The sequence below is a fragment of the Branchiostoma floridae genome, chromosome 7 (assembly GCF_000003815.2).
Source record: "Branchiostoma floridae strain S238N-H82 chromosome 7, Bfl_VNyyK, whole genome shotgun sequence".
NCBI lineage: Eukaryota > Metazoa > Chordata > Leptocardii > Amphioxiformes > Branchiostomatidae > Branchiostoma > Branchiostoma floridae.
The window spans coordinates 12512980-12537716 of NC_049985.1; the positions used below are offsets into that span (position 1 = coordinate 12512980).

Sequence of the window (24737 nt, forward strand, 5' to 3'; positions counted from 1 at the left end):
AGCCAAGCCCATCATCTATCTATTTTAGAACATGGCCACTACCCCGAAGATATTTTTCAAGATGAATCAATCAGGATATTACATTATATTCAAAGTGTGTTAGGGTTACCTCTCATCAAGGAGGTGGAAAAGGGGACCTCCTTGCTCTCATGGATAGAGAATTTATGGATCAATGGAATCTGTTCATGGTGTTTTATGGCATGGCGGTGGGTGGCCATCTCCATCTAGTCTGTTCCATGTGAAACTTCAGTCTACACCCAGCCACAGGCATGGAAGGATCTGGTACGGCTAAACTGAATTTTAACCGGCTTTGACTTGAACTTTCAATGACTGGACTGACCGACTAGCCTGGGGCTCCACTTTGCAGACCGGTATAAGGAACATCTTGACCTTGAGAGTCAAGCGGGTTGTCACAGCTTTCCATCATTCAGCCAAACGGACTAAAATCTAACGTTAACGTTACATCATCATGGCAAGCATATTTGAACTGGGATTTCTGATCATGAACTGTGAGTTACTCTGTTTTGGTTTATTGTTTCGGTTATTCTTTCCACTGTTTCCAGCACTGAGAACATGAATCAAGCCTGTTTTCCAGTAGAGAGAGTCAAACTGTTTTGTTTAGTTTAACCTCCTTGGTTTAACGTACCTGGCACCCATGTTATTTTCTGGAGTGGCGACACTGTTTTCAGTAGTTTACAGTTTTAATAATCAAACTGTGTGTAAGTTTGACGGCATGGTCGAGCCTGTTACTGTCTGTAAAATATTGCACAGATTTTGTTATTTTCTGAAGATCTGGTTGTGTTTTCCAGTGATAGAAATCATTGACTGTTGGGTGACTGTTTCGGTAGAAAGAATCAAACTGTTTTGTATAGTTTGACGGCAGTAACCTTGTCATTTTCTGAAGACCTGGTTCTTTGTTACAGCTATGGAAAGCATTAAACTGTTGGTTACTTTTATGACATTGAGTCTTTGTGTCTTAATCCTCTCTAATCCCCTAGGCAATTAGCACAGTGTGTGATCCGACCAGTGGTGCAGAAAAAGTGTTGGATTATCCAAAAAGTGTGGTACTATCCAAAAAGTGTGGTATTATCTTATGCAAATTTTACATAATCCCACACTTTTTGGATAGTACAACACTTTTTCTGCACTATGTGGATATAATCACAGTAATTGAAGGGCTCCCATTGGCTGAGGGGTAGTGGCCATGTTCTAACAAGACTTATTTTTTAAACATTCTGTCATCAATTATGCAAACAAAAATCCTGATCTACCTATCAAGTGGTTTCAATACTAGTCAATTGTTACATACACATAAAAAAATCATAAAAGTTTAAATATTTGTTCAACTGGTACCAGCCACACAGCATTCCAATTAGTTGGTAACTGGGAGACCCTGGTTTAATCCTGGGACGGGCATCTCGGTTATGCATAGATATTGTAGAGCAACATGCATGCCTTAACCTAAACAGATCATGCACAACTTGTTGTAATAATGATATACATACTTGCGAGGTCTCCCTCATCCCACTGGAGAACATGGCCTTGAAGTAGTCACTGCTGGCTATGAGCGAAGCCTTGTTGGCGGTGTACTTCACTCCCCCTGCTATAAGTATGACGTGTCCGTCTGTGCCTGTGAGGGTTTCCATAGTCAAGCTCCTCCCTGTCGTCTAACTTTAAAGGTCAACAGTTTCACAACAATGTAGGCTGTGTCACAGATCATTGACAGTCAGGGCAATCTACTTGGCATCCATGGCTAATACTCCCTTTTGCATTCTATTCACATTTGCACTTGATATTCAGGAAACGTCACGACAAAGCTCCTTGGTCAGACTCATACATGTAACTGTTGCAAACATAGACATTTACTAGTTTCCACTTGCGCTGCCCTTTAATACTTGCGCCTTCACCTTTGTGTGGAATGTTCCATTAACAAAATTAGGGAAGGAGGGGCCAACCAGAAAGGTAAAATTATCACTTCCAAGATCCTGTAAGAGACATGTGAAATATAGTTAAATGGTGAATGTGTTTCAGACATACAAATGAAGAAGGCAGTTTGAAAAGGATTTTCAGTTTGTGCTCTCTAAACATGTGGATGGAATATTCCACTCAAGTAGTATTCAGCAAACCAGTTTTCCTACTTTTGCAAACAGCTGATGAGGACAAAACAACAATTTTGTTGTTAGGCTGAGTCTGCTTAAATCAAGTCCAGGTCACTGGTCATCGTATCCTGCAAAATATCTGCATGCAACTAGCAGGTAATCTCAAGATATTCATGTAAAATTGCGGTTTGAAAATTAAATTGCTTTTCAATCTACAAATCTCATGAATAATTTACATACTGATATCAATGTATTCCTTGGTTCTCAAACATTTTAAAATAAAAATATAACCAAGGCCAAGATGAAAACAAAAGATTGTGTGGATTAATTTTCCACATTCTGAACCTGTGTGTACCAAGGCAATGTTACAGACTTACCCAAAGGCTCTATTTTTATGGTGACCGTCCTATATTAATTTCATTTTAAATACAAGAAATGACATAGGTAAGTATGAAACAAGAAATTGTGGTAAGACTGGCCTCGGATTTTCCTTACCACAGAGTGTGTGAATGAGAGCTTTGCAAAAGACGATTTTTGATAATGCTTTGAACAAAAGAAAATCCGTATTGAATGAGTAGGCCCATTCATGTCCTTGGTGCTGAAGTAGATATCTGTGTCTTTAATCTTCCACAAATACTGTAAATGCAGAAACTTTTGCGGTGGATTAATGTTCGCGGTGGCCGCTTCTTAAAACCACCGCGAACATTTTTCCACGGCAGTAAGAGATTACAGTGCATGGTACCGCAAAATTAAAACCACAGCGAAAAGTCACTTTTCCCGCTACTGCGAAATTAAATGCATTTACAGTACACTATTTCTCTATGTCTGTCATTTGCTACAGGGCCACACAGAACAACACAGAAGCAAATTTTCCACGATCTTTATTTGTCTGAACTGAGCATTGTTTTGTTTCTTTGTAAGTTGTTATTTGGACTTCCTGTTGCACATTGGATACCCAAACTTTCATACGTCACAGTCTGTAAACACCTCTTCTTGTAAACATGCAGGCATTCATGTGACTTCCCACCTGAAGTCAATGTGATAATGAACAAAAAAATCCAGTTTTGCTGCCATTTCGACTGTTGCAGAATACAGTTGGCATTGGTTTTATAAACCCAAAGCAGCTAATATTCCCACGTGCTAATTTGTGACAGCTTGTTACCATGGCCAGGACAAAGACATTGTCACAGAGGGGCTATTTTAGACGGTTTTCAAGCAGAACCATTCAAGTAGTGTGTAAGATGTAAAGGCAGCGGTAGTATTTAATCTACAATGTAACTTGTGTGTCCATATAATAGCATATAAAAGCTGAAACTGACCTCATGTCTGGTAACATTTCAACTTTAGGCACATTCCTTGTCAATAAGTAATCCTTTGCTATAATATAGGAAAATATCCTCTACACATCTGTAACATCTCTCCGGTATTGCTTTCCTGATAGCTCATTTACTGTAATATTACACATATTTGCAGATGATGTCACATACACAGGTATATAGCAGCAATAGAAGCATATACATTATACACATTCCATAGTTCAAACGTTATTTGGTTCTGAACCATCAAGTTGTAACACTGTATCATGTACGTTCCTTCACATTGGATGGCAACTGATGGTCACCAGCATTTCAGAATAAGCTAAAAGCAATTTGTGTGGACTGTTTTGTACAAGGGGGAATAACAGTCAATGTCTTCTTTCATATCATTTTTGAGAATAAGTTAGCTACTTGCTAGATGCTCCTGTTTGGTCCATGACAGTTGAGGAAACAAAATTAATGTGTTAAAGTATAAAATAAGCTCACTATATGGTGCAACAGTTGGTCTATGTGGGTCAGCCCTAATAGCAGCATGAAGAAATTTTCTTAGAGATGTACAGTGCATTAGCCATTACAGCATATACAATGTACATTAGTAGAAGATACAGTCTACAAATAATAGGAACTCAATGTATTTCCTTCATACTGTAGACCACACAAACAATGGCTACATCTTCCAATAAACCTGCAGTTAACATCTTTATACAGAGTGAGATGAGTCACTTTGTAGACCAGGAAAATTGTGTTAAACTCACTTAAAGGCATTTGGCACATGCATAGATTCAAAACTGAAATGGCAAACAAAACCATACCATCCTAGATCACAAACACTTTGAATGATTACATGCATTTCTAAGTGATCACTTGCATTAACGTGGCATTTTCTCATGCAACAAATCCAAGCATATATGTATATCTTTTCTGTATATAATGGGTTCAAATAAACTCGAGTCAACATGTGATGTAGTATCTAGTATCTATTTTGCAACAAAAGTTATCTTCAGATTATTCATGGCACATGTAGAAGCTTGGAGATGAGATACATTCAAGCAGTTCAAATCTTGCTATAGACAGATTGCACTCTTATCATAAATACAACCAAGGCATTGAAAAACTGGAGCCAGAATGTGCTAGTGTTGACCTGCTTAATACAATGTACAGGGCTCAAAATCCTCTTGTAAGCATGTCTCAACTGGTGCAGGCAACATGTAAAATAACTTCCACCACTTTCATGTATTCTATGTTCCCTGGTCTAAAACATGGTTTTGAGATGTTCCTAGCAGTCCCATTTTGTATCTTGCATTGTAACTGTTGGAATCTTCTGCAGTAAAGAATGCTACTATGAAGACTATGCATTAAGCATTTGAGAGCAGCATTTTGAAACCACTACTGTCACCGTAATACAAAAGACTGGTTTTATCATAAGCAAGTACAGGTTAGCTGTAGGTAGATTATAGTACCTGCACAGCTCCAGTTTACCTGCACTACCCAATACATGTAGGTGGTGTTTCCTGCCCTGAAAGGTATGTACAAACCCTGCATCACACCAGGCCCTTCAGATCTGTCTCACTAGAACAGCTAGGGTGACACTTGAAGAACTGTCGGATGGCACCTTTCGCTCTCTCTTTAACTGGGTCAAAAGAAGGAATGATTGATTGATGTGATCAGAAGAATAAAAAACTATGAGATAGTTTTCCATAGAACAATACATCATCTGAATCAGTGATCCTTTACAAAATCTCAGACTTTCCACACACATATAAAGGTTGCAACCACATCATATGTACATCATACAAGATTCATCCAACATCTACTGTTTGATAGAAATTATGTGATATTGGAGATTCTCTGTACTTTTTTTGCATAGTAGTAACAACTTACTAATAGGTTACCACAGATGCCTAATCCCATTGTCACTACAAATGACGAATGACAATTTCTTCAGGCTTATATCTATGGAAAAGGATATTCACCATTGTCTGTGTTGACTCTGGGGTCGTCCTTTAACTTGTGTGACAGCACACGGGCAATGCCTTAACAGGTCCTAGAGGGAAGGTTGAATAGTCAAATAACAAGTAACTTACAACATGCAAATTACAATTAGTTAAAAGCTTTCACACAAAAATAACAACACACTGTCTAACAATAATACTACAGATCTTGAATAACAATGATGAAACTCTGAAAAAAAGTGAATGCTAATATCATCATCATATTCAAACAGTCATTGTTACCACTTAAAAATTCATAAACTTTTTGATACTACAAAGCACAACATGCACCTGCTACATGCCAGTCAGTCTTGTACAGACATTTTACATTGTAGTTTGTACAGACATTTTCTTGCATATATTTAATATCAACATATAGATGTGGACATAGCATGGACCCTTTAGGTACACACCTTTGATGCAAATCTCCCATCCTTGTAGTAGGGTGTGAGGTACCTCACCACTATATCAGCAGCATTCTTCAGCTCATCGTTCAGGTCTGGTGTGCCTGATAGAGCTTTCCCATTACTTACTGCAGATTTGTCCAAACTATTGTCATTTGGGGCCGATTTCTCTTTTCCTGCATTTTGCAAGTGTGATAGTCTGTTGTTCCTGGTTGGTCGGCCATTGGCAGAATTCTGGCTGATGTTTGTTTTGGTTGGTGTTTTGATGGTTTGTACTGGATTTCTATCTAATATAGAAGTACTCAGGGCTGCCACTTGTTTGCGCTGCTTCTTTGCCAGTGCAGTCTCCTCCTGCAGATGGAAGTAATTATAACATTCACTAATCAAATTAATAGAACAGAAAAGAAGGACATAAGTATGTGTAGAGGCATCAGAACATTCAAACCTTTTCCTACTAGATTGTACACGCTACACAACCATCATGCTGATTTGTAGTTCATACTCAGAGTGGTTACCTAGAAAGTGCCAATTTAAGGTAAGTCATTGAAAAGGTCAGTCACCTGGGTCAACAAGCCTCTCTTTTGTCTTGGATCTTCTGACCTGAGACACAAAAGAAGAATGATTTATTAAGCAAATTCATTTCATAACCATTACACATGATCATAAGCCACATCTTTGCAAGTATATATAAAATGGAAAAAAATATAAGTAAAATAAGTCTCCTTCAATAAAAACAAGGAGCCATTTTGACACAAATCATCAAATGCACAATTTGGATTAAGATACTGCCTACGCAACAGTACAGTGACTTACACTCTCTGTGCAGTTCTTTAACCTCACAGAATGAATGATGAGTAGAAAAAAGGAAAGTAACACGGTAAACTAGTTCCACTTTTGTTCTAGCTGGCTACAGTGAGATGAAGTGCCTCAGCCATGATTTAGAGTATAATATTATGGTAAATATGACAATTTCAGGGCAATTAAAGAACTTTTTTTTCAATTTTCATAAGTCCTGCTGTTGTAACATAACGGTAATTCTGATAAAACGTTTGACTTTCAATCTATTTTATCATTTAGTTAAAGGTAGAAAGAGATAGCTCAGATAGCAAAATTTTGTCCCAGCAGGAACTACTTCATGTAAACTTTGTACTATTGCATCACCTTCCTAAGTCAGCAAAAGTAGCAACAAAAGGGTCAGGTGACTGATAATTGTCACAGCAACTGAACTATTCCAGGTGCATGACTCTGTGTGTTCACACTACATAAAAGAACAATTGAAACAAACGATATCTTCATGACCTACTGCACATGGTTTAAAGAAAAGAGGCAGCCTGGCAACACCGGTATGGTCCATTCAAGTGCGAGCATACCGACAGTCTGAACTGTACTGACCTGGCAGTGCGCCTTCTTACATGGCTGAGAAGGGCACGCAGCAACCAAGGGCACTACTCAAAAACCGAAGCTACCTCAACAACCCGAAACAATCACAAGAAGGAAGAAACAAATCTCAGGGACCGACGCAGACCACGTCACAAATATCTGAAGCTGATCAGAAGATTGAAGCCGATCAGAAGATGGAAGGGAAGAAAGCTGATGTAACTTCACTTCAGTCTGACATTTCGGACCTCATGGACAAAATCAAAGAACTCCAGCTAGACGTGCCGACAGAGGGGGCTGTACAGTTTAACTTCCGATGGAACAGGCTGGACCTGAAGAAGAATGTGCTCCAGAGGAGGCAGTGTCTGCAACTTCAGAAGCAGCAGGAGGCCAAACTGAGGCGCCAGTCAGTATGAGCATTGAATGTCTCACCAAATACAGTTAAATTTTTTCTTGGACATGGCACCTGGACTGGGAACATATCAATGTCTTACAAAGTAGAAATTATCATACGATTTTGTCATAATGATTGTGATTGTAATGGACTCATGTTTATAGCACTTACCTATGTGTCTCAAAGAAGTACTGGACAATAGGAGCTTGCTTCATTCCTGAGTTTCCACTTGTCAGAGCTTTAGAAGAACTCTTGGATCTTGTCCTCTTTAAGGTTCTCTTATTACTGCTTTCATCACTTGAAGGAACGGAGTACTGACTTCTAAGGAGTGTCGAAGCTGACTGAAATCCCCCTGCGAGAGACTCAGCAGCTGATTTTTGCCGTTCCTTTTCTAGAAGGTTACTAGCTGTGGTAAAACCTGTTGTGGAAATGTTAGAATCTGTTGTTTTACTTTTAATCAAGTCTGATGCAGTCTGAAAACCTAGGCTGTTTGAATGTCTTAAAGAATACATTGAATCTTGTGATGATTCTAGTAGACTTGATGAAGATTGGTAAACTTTGCTACTTGAAGGAGCCATCGGCTTAGACTCTGTCTTGATATTGACCATGTCTTCAGAGTTGAAGCGAGATCTTAGCAGACTTGAGGCAGTTTGGAAGCTGCAGCTGTAAGATGTCTTCTTTTCCTCCTAAAAGTAACACAAATTTTATCATTTGTACATCAAGCATTTCTGCATTCAATAAAAGTTACAGAAAAGGCTATTTCAGTCCTCAAGTGTGTCTAACATTCCTTCCTATCATTAAGCACTTTTTAAATACTTTAAGAGTCACTTTACATTCAGGCTTCAATAAATTACATCACTAAAATGTGGCCAAGAGCAAACAACATTTCATTACTTCCTCTATCTCCGAGATTGTGATCTTGATTTAGGGTCTAAAGAAACACAACCTTAAAACAGGCGTATCAATGATAAATTACAGTGTTGAACTGCCAAGCATGAAGGCTAGTTCACACCAGTTCATTTGCTATTACAGACACTTTTAAGTAAACATTCAGCAATAAAAACAATGATAGAGGCTGGAGAGAAAACTGTGACACTGACTATAATACATGTATTCACCCTGACATTTTTCCAATGTGAGATTCAACAAATCAAACTTGTCAGGTCTTAATGGTTAATGCAGAGTCAGCTCTGCTTTGTTCACACACTGGTAGTAAATCACTATAAAGCAATAATTACTTTCAAGAATTTGGGACTTAACATCTATGCACTTCAAAATCAGTTATTTACCTTTACACTTTGTGATACAGAAGTCTGCTCTGGTGAGAGGTCAGAAGTTGAGCTGTTCTTGTTGCCCTCCTCTTGTTGGTTTGCTTCTTCTTTAACAGCAGTTTTGCTGGCTGTATGTGAACTGTTGGGTACCAAAGCACTGTGTATGTCTCCCTTCTTGGTTGTGTTCTTGATCTCAGTTACCTGACAAAGGATAAAAAAGAAACATTTGTAACTAGAGTTCTACGAACACATCCCTTCGCCAAATAATCATGCCTTTTTTCAAGACTCTAAGGTCTTATTCATGTATTACTAATTTAAAAGAGTACCTACCCCAATAGTAAACAACTGCATGAATGTGTGTTCCCCACAAATGCCACCAAAAACATAACCTTCTTGGTGAAGGTCACAATGAAATTATGTACACTGTTGTGATACTTTCCAGCACAACTTTCAATTTTCATAGTGCTTTGTCAAAATTATGCAGTCTCTACCTGACTCCGGCCTGGCTGAATAGTAAATGACAATGGGGGCTTTGGCCAAGTGTCTATTGACATTTCTCTCTTTCTCAGTTACATATGTGACAAGTTTGAAAGTCCTGTCATGCACTGCAGAGGATTTATAAACTTTCCTCATTAATTATGCAAATTAGCTGATGATTTGCATAATTAGTATCCCACTATGCAAGTCTTCACTTCAAGTGGTGAGGCAGTACTTTTCATTTACCAAATATTGCATTTACGCTCGTACACAAATGCTGACTCTGACACGACAGTACAAGACAGATGATTCACAGATAAAACTAGAGTTCCACGAACACATACCTTTGCCAAATAAACCAGGTTTGTTATGTAGAATGATGTCTGTAGACAAATGCGTTACTCATTTCATTTTCTTTCTAATTAAATGCTTGGAGTTGGTTTATAAAATTTCGGCATTGATTATGCAAATTAGATCCCAATTTACAATTAATTGATATCAAATTGTATCAAGCATTACTTAAGCTATCAGCATACCAAAAATCATGATGATCCTTTGATCCATTCTTGACTTATTCTCTTTCAAAGTCTTTAAATACACCTCTTACTCTCTTCCCTCTTTCTCAGTTACATATGTGACAACTTTGATGAAAGTACTATAATGGAATGCAGTGGATTTATGAACTTTTCCTAATCAATTATGCAAATTAGCTGTTAACTTGCATAATAAGTATCACATTATATAAGTCTTCATTTAGGCTATCTACATGCCGAAAATCATGACGATCCGTCAACACGTTAATATTTTCTCATTAATTATGCAAATGAGATCATCATTTGCATGATAAATATGTATTGACATTTCTCTCTTTCTCAGCTACATATGTGACAAGTTTTAAAGCCCTATCATGGAATGTAGTGAATTTATAAAATATCCTCATGAATTATGCAAATTAGCTGTTGATTTGCATAATTGTTATCTCTTTATGTAGGTCTTCACTTACGCTACCTACATGCAAAAAAACATGATGATCCGTCAACATGTTCATATTTTCTCATTAATTATGCAAATGAGGTCATAATTTGCATAATTGATATCTGTCGACATTTCTCTCCTTCCCAGCTACATATGTGACAAGTTTGAAAGTCCTATCATGGAATGTAGTGGATTTATAATTTTTCCTCATTAATTATGCAAATTAGCTGCTGATTTGCATAATTAGTATACCATTATGTAAGTCATCACTCATTCTATCTACATACCAAAAATCATGACGATCCGTCAACACGTTGTAGAGTTATTCTCATCCAAAGTTTGAAAGGAAACCGGCGCCTGCAGTTCCAAAAAAGCCGCTAGGGGGCCCAAACTCACAGCACTTACTCTCTGCCTCGAGGGCTATCTACCACTCAAAAATCATGATCACAGCATGTCCAGAACACGAGATATCAAAAAGTGAGGTTCTGCTGCAGTACCTTAGCAAGCCGCTAGAAGGCCCATTATCGAACTTGACCTTCGTTTTCCCGACCCCTACCCACCTACCAAATATTATCGGGATCCATCCAAGACTTCTTGAGTTATGCTGTTAACAGACACACAGACACACACACAGACAGACTCACAAGCCCAAAACATAACCTTTAGCCATTCTGGCAAAGGTAATTATAAAATATTCAATAACAAATGTACCCTTAATGTCTTAAAAGGATAACCACAAAATACTACATGTCTGTGTGTACAAGCAATGTGACCTCTGACCTTTTTAAGAGCACCCATCCTGTAGGTTGAAGCCACCCGGCTGGCTCTGAAGACCTCATGTTCCACATCTATTGCACAACACTGCGGCTCCCATTCACTGTGCATGGGGAATACAACAGTCAGTACAACAATACAGGAACAGCATTCACATACATACCTTAAGCCAGGATGATATTATGTCAAGAAACAAGAGTTCACCTCGTGCCAGGAACTTCTACCTTCAGGAAAACTGAGTAGGAAAATAAAGTTCCTTTAAGTCACTACATCCATGTCCCACACACATCATTAATTTTATCAAACAAAATGAAAAACTGTTCACAAAAATGTGACACCATACACTGAACACAAACCACTACTTCACCTTGCAGCCTGTTTGGCAGGGTTGTCTCTGAAGTACTGGAGAAAGTTTTCCCTGAGTGCATCTTCCAGGAGCTTCAGGCAGTGTTCTCTGGCCTGTAGTTACATACAATCAACAGTATTTGTGCAAAAATTATTTTGAAATTTATTCATACCATGCATTTTTCTAAGAAGAACAAATACATTTTATGTTAATTCCACAGTGTATTCAAAGAAAAGGTATCAGCTAACATTTTATGATACTTTGCAAGTTCAAAAAGAACTGTTATTATTTAATAGTACTGTAACTATAGGCCATGCATTGAGTTCCTTTTCTGATGTTTTCCACAACATGAACCTAACCAGCAGTACCCTGGATCTGTAGTATCATTTGTGCTGTTAGAAATCCCTATGAGATTGTAAGTTTATTATTAGTACCTTGATTGTGAGTTTGGGGATCCTCTGGCTGCCTGCCTCCCTGAGGGGACAGTCAGGGTCTGGGGGGACAAACTCCTCCTGGGTGGGGGTGTTGGAACCTTTCCCCTGCAGATAGATACATCCAGACATCACATGTATATCAAATTTGGTGGTTTTAAGTTTGCGCTGAGTTTAAGTTTGTGGTGGTTTTAAGTTCGCGGTAGCACCATACTCTGTAGTCTCTGACTGTAATGGAAAGAATTTTTTGCTACCACGAAAATTTCTGCATTTACAGTACAGAACTTCCATATCCTTGAAAGCAGATGAACTTTGATGAATAAATGAAAAAGTGAACATCAACGCTTCTTTCATTGTATGTAATGGGTACACTTTAATTCAAGGGTAACGTTCTAAATTTCTAAATTTAAAAACATACTTAATTTAAGTAGCCTTACATAATCGTATCATTGTGACATTACAATTCAGGACACTGTTTAATTCTGGAAAATCTTTTATTTTCGATTATACCATCCAGATGAGTTGATGAGTGTAGGTAAGAATACTAAGATGCATTATAAAGGCACAATAACAAATATGCAAATAAGGTGTTCCCAAAATTTTGACAGAATTTTACAGAACTTTTCAGAAATTCTTGCAAATGGGAAAGTTCCAAAAATTCTGGGAACTTTCCAAGAATTCTGCATATTTGTCAACGTGTCTTAAATCATACCAACAGTTATCAACTTATCTGGCCAGTACATTATAGTGCCAGCTGTCAATTTAAGTTTCCAATTTGCCAAACTTTACATCCAACTAGACAAAAACAAATTACAGAAATACCAGATTTCATGTTTGTTTGTTCAACTTCTGAAGTTCTGTTTCCTGTGTTTCGTGTTCCCTTCCTTGTATTTGTAGTAACCACTGTGCAAACAGGTGTCACATCTACATTCCTGGGCTACATAGAAAAATCTTGATACCAGAGGCATGGATATCATCAAAATGAATGATAGAATGATGGAAACGTAAGGCCTAAAGATCATGAGACTTAATGATGGTGGACATTTATTAGTATTAAAAACAGCACGTTTGGTGAAGATGGTTGGGAAAGTTATAAATTACATTCAACAGCGAGCAGATTATTATTGGACTGAGCAGAGCACTTTGTACAAATACTTGCAGCTTCTTACAGCTAAAACTTATATAGCTGATATTCTGTGAAAATCTTTGGACGCGCAAGGGCACTTTCACCGGTTGGCTAATAAAACACTGTCAGGTATTTTGCTGTAGGCTATTGTTGTACAGACTGTCAAGTTGGGTACACCCTGTCTATACTCTGTCTACAGCACAGATATCTGTACGTTAACTTAACAGTTACTCCTGCAGACCAGCTCTGTCTTAAGCAGCCAACAAACGTGTTACAGTTTATTACGGACAATCAAGCAAGGTAAGCTGGACGTTCTGTTAGTCTGTACCACACCAAGTACATGCGGGCTATAAGGAGAGCACTGTAATTTGCAATTGCTAGGGGGGTTTGGCTGTCAAAGGGTTTGATCAGCCAGGAGGGGGAATGTCCCCTTCCCACGGACTGACTCTCCTGGCCAAGTATTCCCCTTTTTGCCAAATTCTATGATCCATCCCCCCTTTAGGAAGGTCTGGCGAAGGCTGGTAGTCTATTTTTTGCTTGCCTGTTCACCAAAGACTCTGGAGGAGGAAACTTTGTATAATTGTGAAAGGGGGAGGGAACTGGTGTCTTGGGGAGTTACACTGCTTGTATTGAAGGTGACTGGAATGTGAAAAATACTTAGAAATAGTGATCATAAAATACTTTTTAAAATTCGTTTTATAGCCATTGAGACCATTCAGGCTCTTTTGCTGGTGTCAACCCTACTGAAAACTTAAAAAGTTTGTCCATGGCACGGTTTTGTGATCAAGTTAAAGCTCACAGGTGGGATGATTGAAGTTTTACTTTGTGATGTTTATCTTGTTTATCTGGGTTTATCTATACTTATCTGGTACTGCCCAAGAGCCTTTTGTCCCTATGACTCTGAGAATGGGTCATGGCTTTGGAACTTTTCTGTACCCTCTACACTGTCTGACCTTCTGGAAAAAAATCTATCTTAAGATCTTTTTCAAGAATCTTGAGACTTAATAAAATGATCTCAAGATTCTCATAAAAAATCTCAAGATTAACTCAGTCAATACATTTATTATATCTCTAGATTTTTGGTACAAATCTCAAGATTTTTCGATCTGTACAAAGTGCTCTGCTCAGTCCAATAAAAATCTGATCGCTGTTGAATGTAATTTACAACTTGCTCAGGCCCTCCTTATGAGGAAGTAAGCGACAATGCTCACTGTTATTCAAATATTGACTCTGGGCAGTCTAACAAAGCAAAGGGTCAACAGCACAACAAAAGGTTGCTATTGAACCAGCCACAAGGCAGCAATACGAGGGTCATGTTCCAGCTACTGTTGGACTAGTTCAAACCTGTTTTTCACACCCAGAGGAACAGAACAATAACACAGCACCAGCAGAACAACAACACACAGCATATATCCTACAGGCACAACAGGAACAGGGAGAGGAACACCCAAGACACCCTGTCCAGTTAGCAAGGAAAATCTGAAATTCCATAAAAAGGTGAGTTCTTTTCTATCTGTAATACAGGCAAGTCCCACTTTGCATGATGGAGCTCCACTGTAACAGTGCAAGTAGATATCATTGCTTTTTTCCTTATAAAAAAGTATAAAAAAGCAAAAACACATTCAAAGTAAACCGTTCCTTCTTCTTCAACAATGTGATCAAAATAAATTTTCAAACATTTCATTTCATTTTGATCATATTAAAAAGGTGTTTTTTGTTTTGTTTTCAAGGCTCAAAACATATCAAACTGAAGGGATAGTTTATTTTGATTTTTTTAAAGTTCACTTCCTTATAGAGATTAGGTGCCAAGATGCCATAAAAAAAATAGCAGCAACTACAAATAGAGCAGGCAGAGGTACCTTTTTTATCAGCAGATGTTTCTCAGTATAGCATATGAATTTTACTTCATTTATTTTCACATGACAACCTAATCTGTTGTTTTATAGTTATCCTGCCTGGTGTGCCAGCTGCACTACAGACCTGTCAATCATCTTACAATAAAGCTCAAAACTGCAACACTGTAAAGGTAAATTTGATTTTAATTTAGTAAAAAATTAAGTAAGTTTGAAGTTGTAAATGTAGTTACTAAACTTTCCAGTAAACAATGTGCATTTTTTGTGCGTATTCATTAGATATAGACCCAACATTTTCAGATTATATGTAACAAGTAGTATCATTCAGCTGACATACATATTTAACACTTTGATATCATATACAATTGCATGTCTATAGCTGTGTACAAGCATAACTGGGACAGAGACTTACCTTCAATTCATTTCTTACTTGTTATGAACTTAGAAAAATTCAAATAATTGGTGGTGACATGTATGTATGTCCACTATAAAGTCTGATCTGTACCTTACAGCTTTGAGCCAAAAGATGAAGATGAAGCAAGCCTTTCTCTTCTTCTACACTTTGGTTGCATTGCTCCAAAGTCACCTCACAACGGCATATCCACCCGGGTGCAGCAGTAGCTCTACAACTGCCAACTGTGACAACCAATACCTCCAGTCCATCCCACAAGACTTCCCAACATCAATACAGACTCTGTACATGCGCAACAATGACCTGACTAATATCAGCCACACAGCAGTGTCAAGGTACAGCAGTCTACGAAATGTGTATCTGAGTGATAACAGGATTTCCATGATAACTTGTGGGACATTTCTGAACTCAGGCTCAATTACAAGGCTCGAAATTCAAAACAATGAATTGGCTACATTGGGAGATGGGATGTTTGATGGTTTAGTTCAGGTGTCACGCCTTGATCTAGACAATAACAAAATAAGTACCATTGGCACAAACACCTTTGCTGGCCTGTCCCAACTAGATTACCTGTATCTCAGGCAAAATCAGTTAGAATCACTGGAGTCAGGAATGTTTGCTACTTTAAATGATCTTGACTACCTGTACTTGGACAACAACCAAATACGCAGTATTGGCCCAAATACATTTTTGGGACTTTCCCAGTTGGATTACCTCTACCTGCGACACAATAAGCTTGAATCCCTATCACAAAATATGTTTTCAAGTAGTTTAAGTGATCTGGACAGGCTCTACTTAGAGTATAATAGTATCAGAACCATTGCATCGAACACCTTTTATTACCTTACAAATCTGGATCGCTTGTACCTGCAAAACAACAACATCACAAGCCTGTCCAGCACTATGTTCAACAGGTTATCAAGCTTGGATTACCTTTACTTGCAAAACAACCAGATAACCAGTATATCATCTAGCACATTTCAGTATTTTACATATTTAGTGTGGCTTGACCTGTCTAACAACATGATTGGCAGCCTTTCAAGCAATTCTTTCTCTGGCCTTACTAGCTTACAGCGTCTCTATCTTCAGAATAACAGAATTACATCCTTAAACTATTACATGTTCCAAGGTATGGGGTCTTCCTCAACTCCCAGCCAGCTGAGAACACTTGATCTTTCCCACAATGAAGTCAGCAGTATATCATCTAATACCTTTCAGTACATGAGATACTTGCAAACTTTGAAATTGAGTGGAAACCGCCTCAGCTCAATTTCTGCTGGAACGTTTAGTTACATGAATCGCTTGGTTTACCTATACCTAAATGACAATGAGTTACAGTCTTTAAGTTCCAATGTATTTCATGGACTTAGCCACACAAACTTCCATACTCTTCATTTGTATGGAAACAATATTCAATTCTTACCTTCAAACATCTTCAGCAGTTATGCTCGTTATGTTGTAGACCTGCGGCTGGATGACAATAAACTGACAACCCTTTATTCTACAATCTTCAATGGGCTGTCTCAATTGCAGACGCTCCGACTCAACCAGAATCAGCTGACTTCCTTGCCATCTAACATCTTCAGCCAACCATCATCCTTGACAAACCTCTATCTTAATGATAACCAACTCACCATTCTGTCAAGTAGCCAGTTTAGTGGACTGAGTAACCTGCAAAATTTGCACCTTCAGGACAACTTCATTCATACAGTGTCAGCAAATGCCTTCAATGGCTTGGGCCAGCTGACCACTTTGAATCTCCAGAACAACAATGTGGCTATGCTACCAGCTAATGCATTCAATGGCCTCACAAGTTTGCAAAACCTAAATATCAATAACAACAGCTTGACAAGGTTGCTTTCAGATGTATTTCATGGACTAGGAAACTTACAAACATTGCAAATGCAAAACAGCAAGGTTCACTATTTACCACCAAATACCTTCTCTTCTCTCCAAAACTTGAGAACATTGCAGCTTGACCAAAACGACATTAAGATTCTAGTCACAGATACTTTCAATGGACTTGGACAGCTTACAACTCTAATGCTGCAAAATATCAAATTGGACTTCATTGAGCCAGGTGCATTTAATGGTCTCCAAAGCCTGCAAACTTTGACCCTTAACTCAAACAGTTTACAGAATATCACGACCGGTGCCTTCAATGGGCTTCCAGCTCTTCAAAACTTGCAGCTTCAAGAAAATCAAATCAAGATAATACAGACAAATTCTTTCACACAGAACCAAAACTTGCAGACATTGAATCTGGCACACAGCACAATTCAACTTCAGGCTGGAGCACTAAATGGACTTGGTCGATGTGAAAATCTAGACCTCAGCTACAATGGACTCAAACTTTTGCCTGCAGATGCCTTTTCGGACCAAATCAACCAAAACCTTGTTACTCTGGACCTCAGCTTCAATCAGCTTTCAGAAATTCCTTTCCATGTACAGCACCTATCAAGCTTGCAAACTCTACATATTCATCAAAATACCTTAACTGCAGTCCAGGCTAATGCATTTGGTGGCCTGAGAACTTTGGTGACTCTAAATCTGCACTTTAACAAAATCCAGTCAGTTGAATGCTTCAGTTTCAGTGGGCTATATTATTTGCAATCACTGAATTTGGGACATAACCAGCTTGAACATTTGCCAGAAGGTGTCTTTAACCATCTACTAAACCTCCAGACCCTTAACCTAGAGTCCAACTCACTCAGACAAATCTTAGATGAAGCTTTAGCAAACTTATCGAACCTTCATTTCTTGGGTCTTCAGAACAACAACTTCAAGACACTCAACATTGATGCCTTTCAAGTACTCTCCACAATAACTAATGGAAATAACCTTAACCTACAGGGGAATCCCTGGGTGTGTGACTGTCAGATGCTGAAAACTAGAATCAACATGACAGGAGCCCCCTTTGAGTCTACCATAATTTGTGGTAGTGATGTCAATCCCACTGGTATTGCTGGACATGCATTAAGTAGTCTTCATCCACAATCTCTTAGGTGTGAAGGTCCATCTGTTTTGGCATTCACCATCTTCAATATCAGTAGTACTATTTCTACCAGAGATAATGTCACCATGTACTGTGAAACCTCTGGGTTTCCTATTCCAGATTTAGAGCTCCTTGTGCCCAGTGGAGACAGTGTCAGAGCAGGTGATTGTGCTAATGATACAAATATCTGTATGTTGAGCAATGGTACTATTTTGGTTCCCAATATTGAAAAAGAACAAGAGGGGGTATACACATGCATTGCCTCAAATCCAGCAGGTTATGCACACAGCAGTATGTCAATAACACTTAGTGTTCCAGAGGAAACAGAACCCAGTGCAAGCATCTCTGTTGCTGCCTTTGCTGGCAGCATGTGTGGCTCTGTCCTTGGTACTGCAATTCTTTGCACACTTGTGTTCATTGCCTGTAGTAGAAGGCAGAGAAACACTCCTCCATCCCCAGATCAAAGTGTTGTATTCAGTAATGTAAGGGCAGCTACTGAAGAGCCACAGGATGATCTGAGAGGTCCCAATCTGTTGTCCCTTCCTTGTGCAACCACTTCTGGTCCTCTAAAAGATGACCGCTATACCCATCCACCAACCTCTACAGAGGCAATGGGGGTATACGAGGAAGTTAGTGAACCTGATCATAAACAAAAAGAAAGAAGCAAAGCACAAGCAAAAGGAGGGGCCCCAAGACGAGCACTTAAACTCCCCAAACAAGGTATTCCTCAGAAGCCCCCATCTCCCGCCACCACTTCTGATCCTGTGCAAGATGACCGTTATACCCTTCCCCCAACCACTACAGAGGTATACGAGGAAGTCTGTGTACCTCCAAGTGAACAAAAGAAAGTAAGTACAGCGCAAGCAAAGGGGGGGCCACCAAGAAAGGCACTAAAACCACCAAAAATGCAGAGACATGCTGTTCCTCAGCAGCCACCAGATCCCCCTCAACGATTTGAAAGTGCTGAAGGAACAGCTGATAATATATACACGAATGAGCCAGAAGTGATGTACATGAATGAACCAGGTGCTACTGCTATGGAGTACTATCAACCACTGCAGAAGCCTGACCAATGATCTAAATCTTTTCCAAAGCATGTTTTTGGGGGCCGCGTAGCACAGTGGTAGTGTATTCGGCCCGTGACCGAGAGGTCACCGGTTCGAATCCGCCTGCCGTGTTGCCGGTGTTGCCCTTGGGAAAGGCACTTTACACGACTTTCCTCACTTTACTCAAGTGTAAAATGAGTCGTCCCTCGGATAGGACGTTACATGGAGGTCCCGTGTGTGGGGAGAGCCATACCCTATGCACGTTAAAGAACCCGCCACATGTGCGAACATCCACCCAAGCGGATCAAACCATTTCGGCCAAAATAGGGGTAGGGAATCTCCCGAGCAGCCCTCGTAACCCCTGCTTCGCCTATTGGGTCAGTTAGTCCTCACTCATAGTGAGCAATTGGGCTGGTCTCAATCATGATGTTTCTGACCTAGGGCGAAGAGTTGCTGTTACAGTTCCAATCATGTAACCCGTAACCTTGAGTGGCCTTCAGGCCTTGTTACGTGGTGACCATTGAGTAAAAAAAAAAAAAATAAAATGTTGTACATATGACAGTCAACCGTTCATGCTTATTACATTATACATATACATATATGTAATGGTAGATAAAGGAAAAAGTTAAACTCATAAATTCTTTACCTATATCATACTGTATACAGAGTAGTTGTGTGATGTTATAACTTATATTATTTCCTTAGGTTACAATTATTCAGAATTTAGTTGTATTGTGTATCAGCCAAGCTAGCCCTTTGTATTTGCCATTGGCTAATCTAATCAGTTAGGCAACCCCGGCTATGAGCCAGTATGGTTGCACATATATGTAGGTACCTCATATTCAACACTGTTTTAATATAATGGCAATATTCAGCTTGACCAAGGAGGTGTTTCCACTGATATTTGTTAGTCTGCTTGTGTAAGAAATGTTTATTTGTGGATTTTTATGACACATTTGTATAAAAGTATTTTTAGGATCAATTATCATGCCTTGCACTTTCCTAGAGCAGTCTAGTTCATTATTTACATTACAGTAGAGCACCTCTGTTTTGTCCTGATTTAGCAGATGATGTATCATGTTAGGATGTGAAGTACCATGATGTATACATCACATACATGTACATGTAGTCAGAGAAAATGTTGTAATCTATTTTCAGCTAATCAGTTCAATTTTGTAAAAGCTGATGATAGTTCTCTATGAAGACATTTTGGCCTGTTTTCTGCATCATACAGTAATTTAAAAAATGATAATTTATTATGCAGAAATTTTGCTATTTTGTAAAGTCTTTTATCTATCATCAGATTTAATCATGAAGGACAAATAAATGAAATGCACATAAATGCATTATTGTATTATCAGTCACAGTTTTTCAGGAAAGTACATAAAGTAATTGAACAAAAATCATTTCAACTGCTTTGAAAACAATAGAACACATCAACCAGATCACACAACATCTCATCTCACCCCTCTCCTCTTCATGAACTCTTCCTTAACCAGCCTGGCAAACCCTGATGAGTCTTCCCTGTCTCCTTTGTCACTGTCATCACCATCATTAAAGTAGTCATCAGTATCTCTGGGGAATATAAGTTGGAAAATATTTCATAGTTATAGCAAATGTCATTTCAAACACAACACCATTGACTGCTGCTGTAGTTATCCTGGATTTCCATAGGTGGCATACTTACACAGATAACACCTTCAGTCAGAGGGCCAGACAATCATTGCCATACCGGTACAATCATTTTTCTTTGGAGTCTGTAACAGTTATTACATTGCACTGGGTACTAGCAAGGCACAGACATGTCATCTCTTTGTCAATCCAAGGACATTATATAGTGTCCTTGGTCCCCCCCCCCCCAATGACCAGACCAGGTTTGCCATAGGTAGTTTAATAGCTAGTCAAAAGCAGTGTGTATTCAGTATAATTCTATAAAGACTGACAAGGCAAAGTTGTTGTGTTCAGATCATGATGAGTCCTGATCAGTATTGTGTACAGATTCAAGAAAAGAAGAAAGATTTGATCCACCTTTTAGCCCCCCGCCGGCCTCCCCCATACAGATCCTCGTCACCCCCCTCCTCAGAGATGAAGGTAGATCCGGACCCTCCTCTCCTGTTGGCACTTACAGGGTTCAGCTGGTGCTGCTCTAACTCCCTATACACCTGCAGGGAGAGATAAACATAGGGCATAGATACAGTAACTCCCTATGCACCTGTAGGGAGATACAAACACAGGACTTAGATACAGTAACTCCCTATACACTTGTAGGGAGATACAAACACAGGACTTAGATACAGTAACTCCCTATGCACCTGCAGGGAAATACAGACACAGGACATAGATACAGTAACTCCCTATACACCTGCAGGGAGAGATGAACACAGGACCTAGATACAGTAACTCTCAAGCTATACACCTGTAGGAACATACAAACAAAGGACCTACATGTAGATATGTGACAGTGGCATCATGTGGCGCAATCGGTAAGGGTTCAAAACTGCCAACGTTGTGCCCTTGGGAAAGGCACTTTAAACATGTCAATCTTTCCTCACTTCACTCAGGTGAAAATGAGACTAGGACTGAATGTGTATTGAAATTTGCCACTTACCTTTTTTGGATTTTTACAGAAGTCACAGCCTTTCTCACACTTAGGTTTGCTGTCACCAAAGAATGTCGCTATCATTCCATGACGACACCTGGGAGTTGTGAGAGAGGCATAAGTTATGACACTCCAAACTGGTCAAAGTGAGTCTTGAGGTTTCCTGCTTAGAAACTTAAAGTATACTTCTTTTATATCTTCATACTTCATACCCTTCCTTGATCCTTTAATCTTCAATAAATCATGGTCCTTTCATGATGAGTGGTGCTACCACATTCTCATTTAATGTCAAGTCAGGGTTCGAAATACACATGTAATTTTTGAGATTTGCACGTAAAAATATTCTGAACTTGCAATCTTGCATGTTAAAAATACCTGGCCTATAGTAAAAAATACTGAGGCCCTGTGCCTTTGCCAGGGATCGTCACCAGTCGTCAGTAGGTGTTACAAATAATCAAATTGGGCTTTGCTGCAAACTTACATGCTGATTATGTGGATATCATTCCAAAATTTCAAGTTTTGTCTGCATTTTCATGTGCCGATTTCTGTCCGCCAAAAGTGACAGAATGAGCAAAATTCTTATTTGTCCTGAGCAGCAAAATTCCGCCAAAGGACGGAATTATTGAAGCTGGCTAAATCATTGTAGTATAGACAAGATGTATTTTGCATGTAGATTTTTCGAATTGCATGTAAGATTTTTGCCAACTTGCAATTTTGCATGTAGCAAAAAAAACGTATTTCGATCCCTGCAAGTACAGGGAAGGCTGTTTCTAGAGTCCTCAAAAAGAGACGTCTATGTAAATGTTCCTATTGACAACTCAGTTCAAATTTCCTTCTTTCAAATTTCCTTGTCTTCCAGGTTATTTTGACTTTGATGTCTATGGTTGATACAACTGAAAAAAAAGCCAAGTTGACGTAACGTAGTGTGCTATCACAGGTACTATGTATACTAGTATATATATAGCATGGATGTCAAATTGTCAAAATATGTAATGTTGTCATAGCTCCACAATGGCACTTGTAAGTCCATCCCTCTTACAGTGTTACACTCAATTCCTGAGAGGAATGCAGTTGGCTCTTACTGAATGGTGTTTGTGGATGTACACTTTGAAGTAGAGAAAACAGCATGTGACCTTCACATTAAATCCAAATACAGCAGTCATGGCACAAATGGAAAATCAATATGGAAAGGTGGCATATCTATCCATTGTGCCCATGAACCAATGAAATGCCCCTTTCTACTGAGGAATCCAAAACTATCAAGGAGACAACAAGAGTGGGAACCTTTGACAAGGCAGGGAAATGACTGAGAGTTTCTTATCTGGGAACAATACAAAATCCTTCAATTGTTTGAGTCTGGAACTTTTCCAAAATATTTAGACTATATTTGTTTCCAGCTTACAAAGAATTTATCCTCATAAATTCTCCAAGTAACCAACAGATTAATAATTTCTCAAATGATAACAAAATTGTTTAAATTTTTAACTTAAAATAACCAAGGAGGTTGAAAAATTCCTTTTTTCAACCTCCTTGAAATAACTTAGGTTTCTGAAAAAAAGTGTCACTTGAATTATCTGGGCTCTTTTGTACAGGTAAGTAAGACTTAATTTATTCATATCATCAAGCTACTAGTACTTATTTATTTATCATATCAAGTTATCTATTTATCATATCAAATTACAGAGCTACTGTAACATTAATTTTCCTGTTGTCTAAAATGTCATAAACTTTGCCAACCTTTCTACTTTGCTGAATTCAATATTTTCAATTGCACACACCAAACTGCTAAATACTAGCTGTCTAGAATTTCATTTATTACCTGGCTGTGGCTAAGTACATGTACCTACAACAGAAAAATTATGACATACACAAGCCTTTCTTTTGTAATGACTATCAATATTTGATGAGTTGGGACTATAGGGGTTGACGCCCTCAAGGCCAAACAATGGGGTAATCTAATTTGCATATCAAGCCGACACCCATAACCCAGGTGATAAGGGGTGTGGCCTTTGCCTTGTTCAGCTTTATAATTCATCCACTACGCTCCCTTTGTGTACTGTCACGATCTATTCACCACGGACCAGGGTGTGTACTGTCTCCATGGTAACAGGTAAATGAGTTCCATGCTGTACAGCAGTGTGACGTCACACCTGGGGGCTTGGGCTTGTCGCACAGGTGAATTAGGACAGGTGAGCTGCAGGATGTTTGTAAGAGTGCCGGCTGTGCCTCAGGTAAGTTTACTGTTGTTGTAGATACTGTTCTAAGATCTCTTTCTTGAGAAAGCTGCTTATACTTAATCTGTAATCTAGTGATCACTTGTGGTTATCTGATCTGGGAAGTTATACTGGTCTGGGGATTAAAACCACAGCTTTCTCTTTGTCTTGCATGCAGACTGTAATCGTGTATATCAGTATAAACAGTACAACTCAATGAATAGAACTTCCTTGGTTTGAGACCCGGTCATGCCTCAAATTTCAGAGACTACAAGACAGTACTCAAGACCTCTTTCTGGACATAACTTCACTCTATGATTAAAATACAAGACTATTTTGTGGGAAAATGTCACAGTTCTTTCTTTGTTTAGCAGACAATAATCATCAGCAGGATAGAATACACACTTGCTATTGTCTGTGGATTTACTGTCTGTCTATAAGTTGGCTGGCGACCCCGTCTTCAATTGTGTGGTGTCTGACTGTCTACCCTTCTTTGTCAACTTTGTATACTAGTGCTGCATAGGATAATGTCAGCTCTGTAGATATCTAAACAAGACGGGATCTGTAGGATTTACATATCTGCAAAAATTTGAAACTCTGTATCTTGAAACAGTGACTAATCCAGGAGGACAGAAATT

At 38.8% G+C, this 24737-nt stretch overlaps 4 protein-coding genes across 6 annotated transcripts in view; 2 read left to right on the top strand and 2 right to left on the bottom strand.

Moving 5' to 3' along the window:
* Nucleotides 1-1989, bottom strand: part of LOC118420035 (kelch-like protein 32) — a 9236-nt gene extending 7247 nt beyond the window's left edge. The window contains exon 1 of the mRNA XM_035826740.1: nt 1310-1989. Within this exon, the coding sequence (XP_035682633.1) occupies nt 1310-1646 (337 nt within the window). The 5' untranslated portion in view covers nt 1647-1989. The remainder of the gene's footprint in view (nt 1-1309) is intronic.
* Nucleotides 1990-2963: 974 nt separating this feature from the next.
* LOC118419513 (ATP-dependent DNA helicase Q5-like) overlaps nt 2964-24737 on the bottom strand; it is a 44711-nt gene continuing 22937 nt past the window's right edge. For both annotated transcript variants that reach the window (XM_035825926.1, XM_035825924.1), the window contains 11 exons: nt 21896-21983; nt 21316-21449; nt 20754-20862; nt 11859-11963; nt 11446-11537; nt 11085-11181; nt 8871-9053; nt 7753-8267; nt 6371-6410; nt 5389-6161; nt 2964-5045 (listed from right to left, as the gene is read on the bottom strand). In XM_035825926.1, coding sequence (XP_035681819.1) covers nt 5808-6161; nt 6371-6410; nt 7753-8267; nt 8871-9053; nt 11085-11181; nt 11446-11537; nt 11859-11963; nt 20754-20862; nt 21316-21449; nt 21896-21983 — 1717 coding nt within the window. In that variant the 3' untranslated portion in view covers nt 2964-5045; nt 5389-5807. The remainder of the gene's footprint in view (nt 5046-5388; nt 6162-6370; nt 6411-7752; nt 8268-8870; nt 9054-11084; nt 11182-11445; nt 11538-11858; nt 11964-20753; nt 20863-21315; nt 21450-21895; nt 21984-24737) is intronic.
* LOC118419512 (chaoptin-like) lies at nt 14193-19443 on the top strand. Its single transcript, XM_035825923.1, has 3 exons — nt 14193-14478; nt 14928-15007; nt 15347-19443. The coding sequence occupies exon 3, from the start codon at nt 15361-15363 to the stop codon at nt 19315-19317; it is 3957 nt and encodes a 1318-aa protein (XP_035681816.1). The 5' UTR covers nt 14193-14478; nt 14928-15007; nt 15347-15360; the 3' UTR covers nt 19318-19443.
* Nucleotides 23900-24737, top strand: part of LOC118419514 — a 6446-nt gene continuing 5608 nt past the window's right edge. For both annotated transcript variants that reach the window (XM_035825928.1, XM_035825927.1), the window contains exon 1: nt 23900-24117. The gene's annotated coding sequence lies outside the window, so the exon portion shown is untranslated. The remainder of the gene's footprint in view (nt 24118-24737) is intronic.